Here is a 16,506-nt window from a genome sequence, read left to right on the forward strand (position 1 = left end):
AAAACTGATGGAAATATTATCCACGCTTCCTAAAATTGTTGGAAATATTATCCACGCCTCCTAAAATTGTTGGAAATATTATCCACGCCTCCTAAAATTGTTGGAAATATTATCCACGCCTCCTAAAATTGTTGGAAATATTATCCACGCCTCCTAAAATTGTTGGAAATATTATCCACGCCTTTTAAAATTGTTGGAAATATTATCCACGCCTCCGAAAATTGTTGGAAATATTATCCACGCCTCCGAAAATTGTTGGAAATATTATCCACGCCTCCTAAAATTGTTGGAAATATTATCCACGCCTCCTAAAATTGTTGGAAATAATATCCACGCCTCCTAAAATTGTTGAAAATATTATCCACGCCTCCTAAAATTGTTGGAAATATTATCCACGCCTCCTAAAATTGTTGGAAATATTATCCACGCCTCCTAAAATTGTTGGAAATATTATCCAAAATTGTTGGAAATATTATCCACGCCTCTTGAAATTGTTGGAAATATTATCCACGCTTCCTAACAGAGTTGGAATATTATCTACGCTTCCCAAATTGTTGGAAATATTATCCACGCCTCTTGAAATTGTTGGAAATATTATCCACGCTTCCTAACAGAGTTGGAATATTATCTACGCTTCCCAAATTGTTGGAAATATTATCCACGCCTCTTGAAATTGTTGGAAATATTATCCACGCTTCCTAACAGAGTTGGAATATTATCTACGCTTCCCAAATTGTTGGAAATATTATCCACGCCTCTTGAAATTGTTGGAAATATTATCCACGCTTCCTAACAGAGTTGGAATATTATCTACGCTTCCCAAATTGTTGGAAATATTATCCACGCCTCTTGAAATTGTTGGAAATATTATCCACGCTTCCTAACAGAGTTGGAATATTATCTACGCTTCCCAAATTGTTGGAAATATTATCTACGCTTCCCAAATTGTTGGAAATATTATCCACGCCTCCCAAATTGTTGGAAATATTATCTACGCTTCCCAAATTGTTGGAAATATTATCCACGCCTCCTAAAATTGTTGGAAATATTATCCACGCCTCCTAAAATTGTTGGAAATATTATCCACGCCTCCTAAAATTGTTGGAAATATTATCCACGCCTCCTAAAATTGTTGGAAATATTATCCACGCCTCCTAAAATTGTTGGAAATATTATCCACGCCTTTTAAAATTGTTGGAAATATTATCCACGCCTCCTAAAATTGTTGGAAATATTATCCACGCCTCCTAAAATTGTTGGAAATATTATCCACGCCTCCTAAAATTGTTGGAAATATTATCCACGCCTCCTAAAAATGTTGGAAATATTATCCACGCCTCCTAAAAATGTTGGAAATATTATCCATGCCTCCTAAAATTGTTGGAAATATTATCCACGCCTCCTAAAAATGTTGGAAATATTATCCATGCCTCCTAAAATTGTTGAAAATATTATCCACGTCTCCTAAAAATGTTGGAAATATTATCCATGCATCCTAAAGTTGTTGGAAATATTATGCACGCCTCCTAAAATTGTTGGAAATATTATCCATGCCTCCTAAAATTGTTGGAAATATTATCCACGCCTCCTAAAATTTTTGGAAACATTATCCACGACTCCTAAAATTGTTGGAAATTTTATCCACGCCTCCCAAAATTGTTGGAAATATTATCCACGCCTCCTAAAATTGTTGGAAATATTATCCACGCCTCCTAAAACTGTTGGAAATATTATCCGCGCATTCTAAAATTGTTGGAAATACTATCCACCCCTCCTAAAATTGTTGGAAATATTATCCATGCCTCCTAAAATTGTTTGAAATATTATCCACGCCTCCTAAAAATGTTGGAAATATTATCCATGCCTCCTAAAATCGTTGTAAATATTATCCACGCCTCCTAAAATTGTTGAAAATATTATCCACGCGTCCTAAAATTGTTGGATATATTATCCAAGTCTCATAAAATTTTTGGAAATATTATCCACGTCTCCTAAAATTGTTGGAAATATTATCCACGTCTCCTAAAATTGTTGGAAATATTATCCACGTCTCCTAAAATTGTTGGAAATATTATCCACGGCTGCTAAAATTGTTGGAAATATTATCCACGCCTCCTAAAATTGCTGTAAATATTATCCACGCTTCCTGAAGTTGTTGGAAATGTTATACACACCTCCTAAAAATGTTAGAGATGTTATTAACACCTCCTAAATTTTTTGGAAATATTATCCACGCCTCCTAAAATTGTTGGAAATATTATCCACGCATCCTAAAATTGTTGGAAATATTATCCACGCATCCTAAAATTGTTGGAAATATTATCCACGCTTTCTAAAATTGTTGGAAATATTATCCACGCTTCCTAAAATTGTTGGAAATATTATCCACGCTTCCTAAAATTGTTGGAAATATTATCCACGCATCCTAAAATTGTTGGAAATATTATCCACGCATCCTAAAATTGTTGGAAATATTATCCACGCTTTCTAAAATTGTTGGAAATATTATCCACGCCTCCTGAAATTGTTGGAAATATTACCACGCCTCCTAAAATTGTTGGAAATATTATCCACGCCTCCTAAAATTGTTGGAAATATTATCCACGCCTCCTAAAATTGTTGGAAATATTATCCACGCCTCCTAAAATTGTTGGAAATATTATCCACGCCTCCTAAAATTGATGGAAATATTACCACGCCTCCTAAAATTGTTGGAAATATTATCCACGCCTCCTAAAATTGTTGGAAATATTATCCACGCCTCCTAAAATTGTTGGAAATATTATCCACGCCTCCTAAAATTGTTGGAAATATTATCCACGCCTCCTAAAATTGTTGGAAATATTATCCATGCCTCCTAAAATTGTTAGACATATTATCCACGCCTCCTAAAATTGTTGGAAATATTATCCACGCCTCCTAAAATTGTTGGAAATATTATCCACGCCTCCTAAAATTGTTGGAAATATTATCCACGCCTCCTAAAATTGTTGGAAATATTATCCACGCCTCCTAGAATTGTTGGAAATATTATCCACGCCTCCTAAAATTGTTGGAAATATTATCCACGCCTCCTAAAATTGTTTGAAATATTATCTATGCTTCCTAAAATTGTTGGAAATAGTATTCATGCTTCCTAAAATTGTTGGAAATATTATCCAAGCCTCCCAAAATTGTTGGAAATATTCCACGCCTCCTAAAATTGTTGGAAATACGATCCACGCCTCCTAAAATTGTTGGAAATACGATCCACGCCTCCTAAAATTGTTGGAAATATTATCCACGCCTCCTAAAATTGTTGGAAATGTTATCCACGCCTCCTAAAATTGTAGGAAATATTATCCACGCCTTCTAAAATTGTTGGAAATATTAACCACGCCTGCTAAAAATGTTGGAAATATTATCCAAGCCTCCTAAAATTGTTGGAAATATTATCCACGCCTCCTACAATTGTGGGAAATACTATCCACGCTTCCTAAAATTGTTGGAAATAGTATCCACGCCTCCTATTGTTATTTGAAATGTTATCCACGCCCGCTAAAACTATTGAAAATATTAACTAAGCCTTCTTAAATTGTTAGAAATATTATCTACACCTCCTAAATATATTGAAGACCTTCTGTTTTTATATGAGAATATCTTATGGTATTCCATGAGAAGACCTTGTGGTCATCCGTGAGAAGACCTTATGGTATAATAAGAATACCTTCTAGCCATCTGTACGAAATTAGTTTCTTATAGTTTTTTTATTTCAGAGAAAATCTTTTTTCGCATATTGCTTTGAAGAAGAACGACCTCAATCTACTATTTGGCCATTCATTATGGATGCCAGCAAAAGGAAAAGGCCTTTTAGGCTGCATTATGCGTTCGCTTCTTTTTTTTTTTTTTTGTTAATATTTTAATGTCGGCTTTTAATAATAGAGCCTTGAGTAAAGTTGTAAATTATAACTCTTTAACACCGCAAAGAAGCCAATGTGGCGAACAAAACGCCGGTCACTTCACTTAGTGTCATTTATAAATTTTCTGGAAATTATTCACAAAATAAAAGCCGCCAATACCTGAAAATGCCACAAAACACTTGTGGCAATACAATCAGAAATATTTCGCATAACCAATATTATAACACACATTCATTCATACATATATGAGGAGCCTATCTACCATTTTCAGACTGAGAGAACTGCAGGTTTTGAACCGATAGTATATTAAACTAAGCAATACGGCCGGGCGGCTGGGTGTGTGTGTCTGTCCCACATGGCCAACTTAACTAGTTAGTTGGATATTTGTCTGAAGATATCAGTAATAAAATGACCAGGTTATAGCAGCAGCAAGAAGGCATATTGGCCCGAAAGGAGGCAAATAACTGCTTATTAATTTAATCTTTTAATCGCAAAAGTTTAATCGCAAATCACAGCGTGAGAAACGCTTTAAGAAAATGCGCCATATTTATATTTTTCGTTTCAAAAAGAAGTGTGTGTGTGCGTCTATAGCTCGGTAAATGTATTGGAGTTGCTATAGGATATGGCTTTGCTAAACTAAGTAGACAATTGCAACATATTTAAAAAGTGGCCCTGGTGTGTCGACTTTGCAGGAAATGACCAGCCAACAAACAGCAGATTGTTGCAGCAGACTGCTGCAAAAATAGGTGTTGATAAAAATGGGCGTCCAAAGACATGAATTTGGCGCATATGGACAATTATTTATTTCCTTAGTTATTTTTTTGTAGTTGTTGCTGTTGTTGATTTTTTTGTTAAGGGGAGATTTATAATTTTGAGATAGGTTTTGTATTTTTCATGTTAACTAAATGACCCAAATTATTATGTTTGGAAGTTAATTAAAATGTCAAAATAAATTAAAAAGGAAGCTGTTCGCAAAAAAGTGAATTGAGGTTATGATTCATCACAGATGGTAAGAGAATGGAGTTGAAAGATGAAAATTCTGAAGATTAGTAGAAACGTCTTGGTTTGCCAAGCGGCAAAAGAATTATTAAGATACACATTGAGATAATTGAAATAAATTAAGAAGTTTATTGTATTTACAGCGAGAAAAAAGGAGGATTTAAAGTTACAGTTGAAAAATATCAAAAACATATGAAAGTCAAAACATAAAAACGTAAAAATATTTTTTTAAATAGAAAAACTTAATGTGGCTTTAAAAAAAATATATATTTTTTCAAGTGACCTAAAACACGTTGATTTTTTCAATAGATCTACAAGTAGTTAAATATTTTATTTTAAAATATATTTTTTCAACAGTTCTACAATACGTGGATATTTTAAAAAGTTCTACATGACGTGGATGTTTTTAAAAAATATTTTTTTCAATTGGCATACATGACGTAGATGTTTTTAAAAATATTTTTTCAATAGTCTTACAAAACGTTTATTTTTTAAAAAATATTTGTTCAATAATCTTACAAAACGTGGATTTTTTAAAAATATTTTTTTAATAGTCTAACATAACGTGGATTTTTTAAATAATATTTTTTCAATAATTTTACAAAACGTGGATTTTTAAAAAATATTTTTTCAATAATCTTACAAAACGTGGATTTTTTAAAAAATATTTTTTTAATAATCTTACAAAACGTGGATTTTTTAAAAAATATTTTTTCAATAATCTTACAAAACGTGGATTTTTTAAAAAATATTTTTTCAATAATCTTACAAAACGTGGATTTTTAAAAAATATTTTTTCAATAATCTTACAAAACGTGGATTTTTTAAAAATATTTTTTCAATAGTCTTACAAAACGTGAATTTTTTTTTACATATTTTTTCAACAGTCTCACAAAACGTGGATTTTTTTAAAAAATATTTTTTCAATAGTCTTACAAAACGTGTATTTTTAAAAAATATTTTTTCAATAGTCTTTCAAAACGTGGATTTTTTAAAAAATATTTTTTCAATAGTTCTACAAGACGTGGATTTTTTAAAAAATATTTTTTCAATAGTCTTACAAAACGTGGATTTTTTTTAAAAATATTTTTTCAATAATCTTACAAAACGTGGATTTTTTAAAAAATATTTTTTCAATAATCTTACAAAACGTGGATTTTTTAAAAAATATTTTTTCAATAATCTTACAAAACGTGGATTTTTTTAAAAATATTTTTTCAATAGTCTTACAAAACGTGGATTTTTTAAAAAATATTTTTTCAATAATCTTACAAAACGTGGATTTTTTAAAAAATATTTTTTCAATAATCTTACAAAACGTGGATTTTTTAAAAAATATTTTTTCAATAATCTTACAAAACGTGGATTTTTTAAAAAATATTTTTTCAATAATCTTACAAAACGTGGATTTTTTAAAAAATATTTTTTCAATAATCTTACAAAACGTGGATTTTTTAAAAAATATTTTTTCAATAATCTTACAAAACGTGGATTTTTTAAAAAATATTTTTTCAATAATCTTACAAAACGTGAATTTTTTAAAAAAAATTTTTTCAATAATCTTACAAAACGTGGATTTTTTAAAAAAATATTTTTTCAATAATCTTACAAAACGTGGATTTTTTAAAAAATATTTTTTCAATAATCTTACAAAACGTGGATTTTTCAAAAAATATTTTTTCAATAATCTTACAAAACGTGGATTTTTTAAAAAATATTTTTTCAATAATCTTACAAAACGTGGATTTTTTAAAAAATATTTTTTCAATAATCTTACAAAACGTGGATTTTTTAAAAAATATTTTTTCAATAATCTTACAAAACGTGGATTTTTTAAAAAATATTTTTTCAATAATCTTACAAAACGTGGATTTTTTAAAAAATATTTTTTCAATAATCTTACAAAACGTGGATTTTTTAAAAAATATTTTTTCAATAATCTTACAAAACGTGGATTTTTTAAAAAATATTTTTTCAATAATCTTACAAAACGTGGATTTTTTAAAAAATATTTTTTCAATAATCTTACAAAACGTGGATTTTTTAAAAAATATTTTTTCAATAATCTTACAAAACGTGGATTTTTTAAAAAATATTTTTTCAATAATCTTACAAAACGTGGATTTTTTAAAAAATATTTTTTCAATAATCTTACAAAACGTGGATTTTTTAAAAAATATTTTTTCAATAATCTTACAAAACGTGGATTTTTTAAAAAATATTTTTCAATAATCTTACAAAACGTGGATTTTTTAAAAAATATTTTTTCAATAATCTTACAAAACGTGGATTTTTTAAAAAATATTTTTTCAATAATCTTACAACACGTGGATTTTTTAAAAAATATTTTTTCAATAATCTTACAAAACGTGGATTTTTTAAAAAATATTTTTTCAATAATCTTACAAAACGTGGATTTTTTAAAAAATATTTTTTCAATAATCTTACAAAACGTGGATTTTTTAAAAAATATTTTTTCAATAATCTTACAAAACGTGGATTTTTTAAAAAATATTTTTTCAATAATCTTACAAAACGTGGATTTTTTAAAAAAATATTTTTTCAATAATCTTACAAAACGTGGATTTTTTAAAAAATATTTTTTCAATAATCTTACAAAACGTGGATTTTTTAAAAAATATTTTTTCAATAATCTTACAAAACGTGGATTTTTTAAAAAATATTTTTTCAATAATCTTACAAAACGTGGATTTTTTAAAAAATATTTTTTCAATAATCTTACAAAACGTGGATTTTTTAAAAAATATTTTTTCAATAATCTTACAAAACGTGGATTTTTTAAAAAATATTTTTTCAATAATCTTACAAAACGTGGATTTTTTAAAAAATATTTTTTCAATAATCTTACAAAACGTGGATTTTTTAAAAAATATTTTTTCAATAGTCTTGCAAAACGTGGATTTTTTTAAAAAATATTTTTTCAATAATCTTACGAAACGTGGATTTTTTAAAAAATATTTTTTCAATAATCTTACAAAACGTGGATTTTTAAAAAAATATTTTTTCAATAATTTTACAAAACTTGGATTTTTTAAAAAATATTTTTTCAATAATCTTACAAAACCTGGATTTTTTAAAAAATAGTTTTTCAATTATCTTACAATACGTGGATTTTTTAAAAAATAGTTTTTCAATTATCTTACAAAACGTGTATTTTTTAAAAATATTTTTTCAATAGTCTTACAAAACGTGGATTTTTTAAAAAATATTTTTTCAATAATCTTACAAAACGTGGATTTTTTAAAAAATATTTTTGCAATAATCTTACAAAACGTGGATTTTTTAAAAAATATTTTTTCAATAACCTTACAACACGTGGATTTTTTAAAAAATATTTTTTCAATAACCTTACAACACGTGGATTTTTTAAAAAATATTTTTTCAATAGTTTTACGAGATATTTTAAAAAATATTTTATTTTTTAAATAATATTTTTTCAATAGTCTTAAAAAACGCGGATTTTTTAAAAGAATATTTTTTTAATAGTCTTACGAAACGTGGATTAAAAAAAATATATTTTTTCAACACTCTTACGAAACGTGGATTTAACAAAAATAGTCCTATATTCCTCTTCTATATTTTTATATAAAATACACCTAAAATCTCTTCTTCCACATTCCATAAAGAAATGTTATCTGTTTAAGTTAGAATTGATTCTACAACTTTTAATTGGCCCTATGAATTGCATAGGTATATTCGTTGAAATCTCCTCATTCCTATTTATTACACCCCTGTAATAGTATGAGAGATTTCAACGAATATTCACTTGACAACCGCCCTCTTCAAGCATCCATGCAGATATCAACACAAAACATAATAAAAATAAACAAAAGAATCGATCGACAGCTTGACTTGCAAGCAACACCCGCGCTTTATCGTAAGCATTGTACATATCTTTGTACATTAATTAGAAAAGGTAATATTGTTTACCATAAATAAACACCGGCAATCGAGCCAAACCTTTACTAAAACTATCGTGTTTTATTTTCTATTTCTTTTCATTTATATTGACGGCCAAACGTGCGCATTGGGCGTACTGGCTCCATTGGGGAGTCTTGCTACACTTGTTTCCCCCAAGTCCCTATAGTGCGGACTAAACATTTGGTCGCTTCGGGCCGAATAAACATTTGGTCAATTCGAGCCAGATTGGAATTGGAATCAATCATCCTATTGAAATACAGTCCACTACCCCCTTGGATCTCACTATTTTATTGGTACGTATAGTGCAAAGTGAGCATCAAAATAAATAAAAATACAAGTGTTCGTTTGTTTGTTTGGTCGTCTTACAACGTCATAGATTCCCTTTCTCTTTTTTTGTTAATCGGTCAAAGTCCAAATCGTGGACAGACGTGCATACATACGGGAATAGAAATATCAAAACAAAAATAATAAATACTTTCTTCAAAATATTTCGCATTATTTTTCGTTTAGTTTCTTCTAAATTGTCGTTTACCTGTTTCTTATTGTTGTTCCAAAAAGTGTCGAAATATTCCCTTCAACTGCATACAACAAATTGCATTGATCTCGTTTCGCTTTAGCAGTGTAAATATACAAACATATTTTCATAAATACATCGGTTACATATTTACACTGCACGGCCTATTCGTGGTCCCTTCTGCGTTGATACACACACGTTTGTATTGATACATACTCCAGCATCGTCGTTCTGTTGTTCTGTCCAGTCGGTCAGCCAGTCAGTTGCATGCGAATGTATACACACACGCATGTACGCATAAATATTGCATTTTTGGGTATTCCTCTTTCTGTCGTGTCCGTTTTTATTGCACAGTAACCCGCCGGTGTATTATTACACAGTACCCGGTCAGTAAATTAGTACTGTGACACATATTATTATATTTTATAGTAAATATAATAAATCGGTGTCAGGGAACTTTTTAATACAATTTTTGGACACTTTGGAATTGCGTGCACCCTACAATTGGTCAATTGGACCTTTTCTTGTGTAGGGAGTTATTTAAAAATATTTATTGTGATGCATATAATTTCTTAGAATTTCAATATAGTTTGAAATTTTCCTTGCATTTTTGGACACAAATACGCTACATTCGGTGGCTATTTGTATAAATTCGATATTGCACGCACCCTACAGTCGCTCAATTGGATTTGTTCTTGTGTAGGGAGCTTTTTAATCGAATTTTGTAATTTTTTTTGGAATTTCAATATAGTTTGAAATTTGTGTTGCATTTTTGGACCCAAAAACACTACAATCGGTGGTTATTTGTAAATATTTGATATTGCGTGCACCCTACAATTGTACTTTTCCTTGTTCACGGCGTATTTTAGCCATATTTTTAGCGAATTTTGTAATTTTTGTCTGAAATTTAGATTTTGTTCAAATTTCTTGTTGCACTTTTGCTCAAATATACACTACGTTCGGTAGTATTTTGTGAATTTTTGGGTGAAATTAGATATTTATTATTGGATTTTACTGCCATTTATCTCACATAGTGCCATTTTTTGTTATTACCAGATTCATAGTTTGTGTAAATTAAATAGTAATTTACAAATAGGAATTGCTGAATTCTAAGCCAATTTCGTTGCTCATAGACAATTGTCAATTGTATTTTTGGTTGCTTTTAATTTGCAAAATTTATAGATTTTTTGGAATTTTGAATATTGTTTTAAACTTCAGATTGCAATTTTTAATTAGCACGCTACAATTGGTAGCTTAAAAATTTCTCTTTTTGTTGAAAATAGTATAGTTTAGTGTACATTTTACCGATTTAAATATAGTTTAAAATTTTCTTTCTGAAAGTTTCTGGTTTTGTGAAAAATAATATATTTTATTTTCATTATTCTCTGTGGCTTTATAGTTTTGTACTTTTGTGTCATTCGCCATTTTGTTGGTTTGTTTTTCCTAGTTTTCACTAATATGGCTTTCGCTCCTCCACATTTATTAATTCGTGCTTCCAAGTCTATCGTGACATTCGCTGAACACTTCAGTACATTAAAGGAAGACGAACTTGACTTTTATGGTCTCGAAGTTTATTGTGAGGAAATTGAAAAATTGTGGAAAACCTTTCAGGAAACTTTTAGTAAATGCCTCTCTTCAGTAGAAAATCCTGAAAATCTTAATTCCATATATGAGGAGTCGCATAAGAAATACATAAGTTGTTCTTCAATAATAAATTGTTTGTTGTCAAAGTTTAGTATTTCATCTAAATTGTCCCTGAACTCATTGAAAAATAGTTCGGTAGATTCCTTAACGGAACATCCAGGCGATATTTCTTCGGAAAAACAGTCTTGTGATATAAATGTTAAAAACAAGAGTTCGCCGCATCACACCTCTCAAGATGTTGGCACGCAAGCGACTAGTTCCACAATATTTGGTATTGGGAATCCTAGATTAGGCTCGAACTTTGTTGATGATCTCCCAAAATTTGATAGCATTCATAATCTTGCGTTACCTCCTTTGGATATTGAAGTTTTCGATGGAAACATTCTTAATTGGCCCACTTTTAGAGACTTGTTTAGTGCGGTTTATATAAATAACTCCCAGGTGACAGATATTGAACGCTTGTGTCATCTGGTAAGTAAAACTTGTGGTGAGGCTCGAGAAATCGTCTCGAAGTATCCTTTAACTCATAGGAGTTTTGATCTTGCGTGGAATGAATTGAATTCCACCTATAATAATCCACGGTTGCTCGTCCACAATCAATTAAAATCTTTGTTTTCGCTTCCTGTGTTGGATCGGGAAACTAGTTTGGGACTTAAGTCTATTCAACGCGGGATCAACAGTTGCCTTTCGGCAATGGCAATTTATGAAATACCTACGGATAATTGGGATCCGATCGTGGTTTTCATTTGTTTACAAAAATTGCCTAAGATCACACACGCTTTATGGGAGCAAAGTGTGACAAATAAGTCTCGTCTTTCAACTTGGAAAGAATTAGATGCATTCTTGACAGAGAGAATTCGAACTCTTCTGTGTTTGCATGAAATGAGAAGTGTTGGCACTTTGTATAATTCGACTTGTAAAGTGTCTTCTAAATCTTGTACTTCTTCTCCTCACTCTTCTCCCAGTCCCAAACACTTTTCGGCACCTCTTCGTTCGTTTCCTAATTCTTGTTGCGTTCTTTGTTCAGAGCAACACAAACAACACAAATTAAATGGTTGTCAGCGGTTTGTAAATTGTACACCGTTGGAGAGATACAAATTGGTCAAAAGGCATCGTTTGTGTGTGAATTGCCTACGGAAGGGACACGAAGTCAAAAATTGTGCTAGTCGTTGTTGTCGAAAGTGCAATCAGAGACATCATACTCTATTGCACAGAGATCGCTCTATTGTGAGCAGTCCGAGTCAAATTGTGACTCCCAGAAGTTCGAAGTTGTCTGCTTCAGCTTCCACTTTTCGGCCTGGGACTTTAAATTGTAGCACCAGTTCGTCTACATCTAGCGCTCCATCGACATCGGTCGATAATTTAGTTCGAAAATCCTTCCACGTTACGCAGGAAAGAAAAGTTCTATTGGGAACAGCGCTGGTGAATATCGTTCATCAGGGAGCTTCTTTTCCTGCTAGGGCGCTGATCGACCCGGCTTCTGAGTCGTCTTTAATTTCGGAAAGACTTCAGAAGGATCTGAAACTCCAAGTTGAATCAACTAAATCAACCATCTCTGGAGTTAATGGGACTGTCGCAGCTACATGCCCTAAAAGTTGTTTATTGAAACTTCGTAGTCGTGGTGACAGGTCGTCCATTTTTCAAACTTCCGCGTTGGTTGTAGATTCCATATCAGGAAATCTTCCAACATTTTCGGTCACTTCGGACCTTAAGGAAGACTTGACAAATATAGTTTTGGCAGATCCTCAATTCGGCGAATCGCGTCCCGTTGATATTTTGATAGGAGCAGATTTGTACCCGAAGATAATTAAAAATCATTCTCTTCGACTTTCGTCTGGTTCACTGCTCGCTCAAAATACATCGTTTGGGTGGATCATTACTGGCCCTGTGACATAAATTGTCGTTTTCGTAAATGGTACGGAAAATCGTTGTAAAGCGGCTCAAACAAACATAACGAACGTTAGCTCACGTTGCGCTATCGTTCGCGGGGTCCCTAATGGCCCTTTCGTTAGCCAGGTCTATAGTGATCTGCACAACAGCTGGGTCCCTAATGGCCCAGTTGCTTGAATGGTCCCTCATGACCATATTTACCGCGGGGTCCCTAATGGCCCGGGGTCCCTAATGGCCCAATCGTTTAGTTTGTAAGCCTATATCATGGTCCCTAATGGCCATATTTACCGCGGGGTCCCTAATGGCCCGGGTCCCTCATGGCCCATCGTTTAGCATGTAAGAATGTTTTTGAAAAAAATGATATGCTAAAAAGAAAAAAAAAGAAAATGTTTGAAAGAAAAGATGTAATAGGTTAATGCTCACGCCTGCACTATGCCATTGCTTTATTTCGTATATTAATAATTAATAATTGCATTGATTCTAAATAGATTAACATTGTATTTGTTAAAACATCTGGATGTTTCAAGGGAGGTGGCAAATGTTTAAGTTAGAATTGATTCTACAACTTTTAATTGGCCCTATGAATTGCATAGGTATATTCGTTGAAATCTCCTCATTCCTATTTATTACACCCCTGTAATAGTATGAGAGATTTCAACGAATATTCACTTGACAACCGCCCTCTTCAAGCATCCATGCAGATATCAACACAAAACATAATAAAAATAAACAAAAGAATCGATCGACAGCTTGACTTGCAAGCAACACCCGCGCTTTATCGTAAGCATTGTACATATCTTTGTACATTAATTAGAAAAGGTAATATTGTTTACCATAAATAAACACCGGCAATCGAGCCAAACCTTTACTAAAACTATCGTGTTTTATTTTCTATTTCTTTTCATTTATATTGACGGCCAAACGTGCGCATTGGGCGTACTGGCTCCATTGGGGAGTCTTGCTACACTTGTTTCCCCCAAGTCCCTATAGTGCGGACTAAACATTTGGTCGCTTCGGGCCGAATAAACATTATCCATGATATAAATTTGCCAATTAAAGCAAATCATCTTTATGGAAAACATAGTCACATCTAATATTTGCCATTAATAGCTTTTTTCTCTATTACATTATCATTAAATTTATATAGTTTTTCCCATAAATTTCCCATCACTTAACATTAAATAGTATTGTGTGTGTTAAAATTAATTACAATTTTCATTAAATATGTCTAGACTTATTTTATAATAAATTCTAATTTATTTCTCATGAAATGAACTGAGGTTGATGGTTGGTTGGTTGGGGGTAAGAACATCATCAATTTAATTTTATGGTTATAGCAACAAAAATAAACACAGCAGACGACATCAATGAACGTGAAGAGGAATAACATTCAAACTTGCAAAGAAAACGGTATAATGTCAGTGCATTAATGTTCACTATTGGGGGTAGGAAAAGGTTAGTTAGGGATGAGATAAGTTCCAAAGAATAAAAGGTGAGATCATAAAAGTCCTGGAAAATTATATCCACAGAGGCAGATTAGGTCCATAGAGAACTTGAGAAAGTCTTGTGACCGAAATTCCCGCCAGATAATTAAATTTTCACCTTATTTAGATTTTTATCGACCTTCTGATAAGTATTAAAATAAAATGCTTTTTCAAGCTCCAATTTTTTTCCATATTTTGGAAAGGTTTACATAGGCCTTTAACTACCAAATTTATATATCTTCCCTACTCATTGAACTTACACCCAATATCAATCTACTTACATGTTCATCCACAGAATATGTGAGTTCACCATCATCATAGAGAACGAACCACCTTCTTTGCCATCTCTGCAAATAAAAAAAGATAAAAATAGAAAATGATCAAATAAATTCTAATTGAAAAGTGTTTAGAGAGAAATAATGACTCTGTATTTTTTACAAAGGGTTTAAGTCATCACAAAAAACTCGAACAAAAAAAAAATACATATTTAAATAAACAATAAACAATTGTGACAAATATTAATGACAATAAGTGACAGTTGTGTTTGTATGTAAAATGCACATGTGTAAATTAGGTCATATTTAGAATGCAGACACCACACACATAAGCAGATACAATTCATTTTAATGTCATGATGATGGGCTTGCCAGCTGCCATTCAGCCTTTATTGTCACGTTGAGATTAATTTTTATTATTACATTTTTTAAGAGGAGACACAGATATTCTTTGTAATATTTTTTACAACAGATGCACATACATATATTTTATATGTAGGGGCTTTTGATAGTGGCACCTAGTGTTCCCTTTTTTTCTTTGAAGCTGTGTAAAGAAAATGTTTCTTAAGTTTTAAATCACAAAATTAAAATGACAATTTCTTAGTTAACAGAGTCATTAACATACATAAATACATATGTTCAACAGATTTAGAAAAAAGAACTGTAACACTGTGCTACATATTTACATAAAAGTGATACATGTCAAGTGACTCAGCCAGCAGAATGTCAAGTACTTATCTAGGCATTGGACATAGTCGTTTGCTTTGTTAGTTATTCTGTAGCCTTAGGATGACACAGGAGATTAGAGATACGACACAATGGGTCATAACGGCTTCAACATAGCATAACCAAGGTCTTATCGTGGTCCCTATACCAGTGAGGTAAATAATCTTATTTAAGCTGTCAGAGGAGTACCGAAGAAACATTAAGATAGGACGTCCTACAGAAAGAAACAATTTCTTGCAGTAAGGATCTACAGAAAGAAACAATTTCTTGCAGTAAGGATCAATAGAAGCACCATTTCTTGCAGTAAGGATCAATAGAAGCACCATTTCTTGCAATAAGGATCAATAGAAGCACCATTTCTTGCAGTAAGGATCAATAGAAGTACCATTTCTTGCAGTAAGGATCAATAGAAGCACCATTTTTTTGCAGTAAGGATCAATAGAAGTACCATTTCTTGCAGTAAGGATCAATAGAAGCACCATTTTTTTGCAGTAAGGATCAATAGAAGCACCCTTTCTTGCAGTAAGGATCAATAGAAGCACCCTTTCTTGCAGTAAGGATCAATAGAAGCACCCTTTCTTGTAGAAAGGGACTATAGAAGCACCCTTTCTTGCAGAAAGGGACTATAGAAGCACCCTTTCTTGCAGGAAGGAACTATAGAAGCACCCTTTCTTGCAGGAAGGAACTATAGAAGCACCCTTTCTTGCAGGAAGGAAATATAGAAGCACCCTTTCTTGCAGGAAGGAAATATAGAAGCACCCTTTCTTGCAGAAAGGGTCTATAAAAGCACCCTTTCTTTCAGAAAGGGGTCTATATAAGCAACCTTTCTTTCAGAAAGGGGTCTATAGAAGCACCCTTTCTTTCTGAAAGGGGTCTATAGAAGCACCCTTTCTTATAGAAAGGGTCTATAGAGCTCCCTTTCTTATAGAAAGGGTCTACAGAAGCACCCTTTCTTATAGAAAGCACTCTTTTTTATGGAAAGTGTCTACAGAAGCCCTATTTCTTATAGAAAGGATCTACAGAAGCACGCTTTCTTATAGAAAGCACTCTTTTTATGGAAAGGGTCTACAGAAGCCCAATTTCTTATAGAAAGGGTCTATAGAAGCACCCTTTCGTATAGAAAGGGTCTATAG

At 31.6% G+C, this 16,506-nt stretch overlaps 1 protein-coding gene across 5 annotated transcripts in view; it reads right to left on the minus strand.

The window, feature by feature from the left end:
• Positions 1–16,506, minus strand: part of osp (myosin phosphatase Rho interacting protein outspread) — a 442,634-nt gene that overhangs the window by 102,810 nt on the left and 323,318 nt on the right. For all 5 annotated transcript variants that reach the window (XM_073967644.1, XM_073967645.1, XM_073967641.1 and 2 more), the window contains exon 4: positions 14,654–14,719. In XM_073967644.1, coding sequence (XP_073823745.1) covers positions 14,654–14,719 — 66 coding nt within the window. The remainder of the gene's footprint in view (positions 1–14,653; positions 14,720–16,506) is intronic.

Source organism: Musca autumnalis, unplaced genomic scaffold, assembly GCF_047663935.1.
Source record: "Musca autumnalis isolate F117 unplaced genomic scaffold, ASM4766393v1 scaffold_2, whole genome shotgun sequence".
NCBI classification, from domain to species: domain Eukaryota; kingdom Metazoa; phylum Arthropoda; class Insecta; order Diptera; family Muscidae; genus Musca; species Musca autumnalis.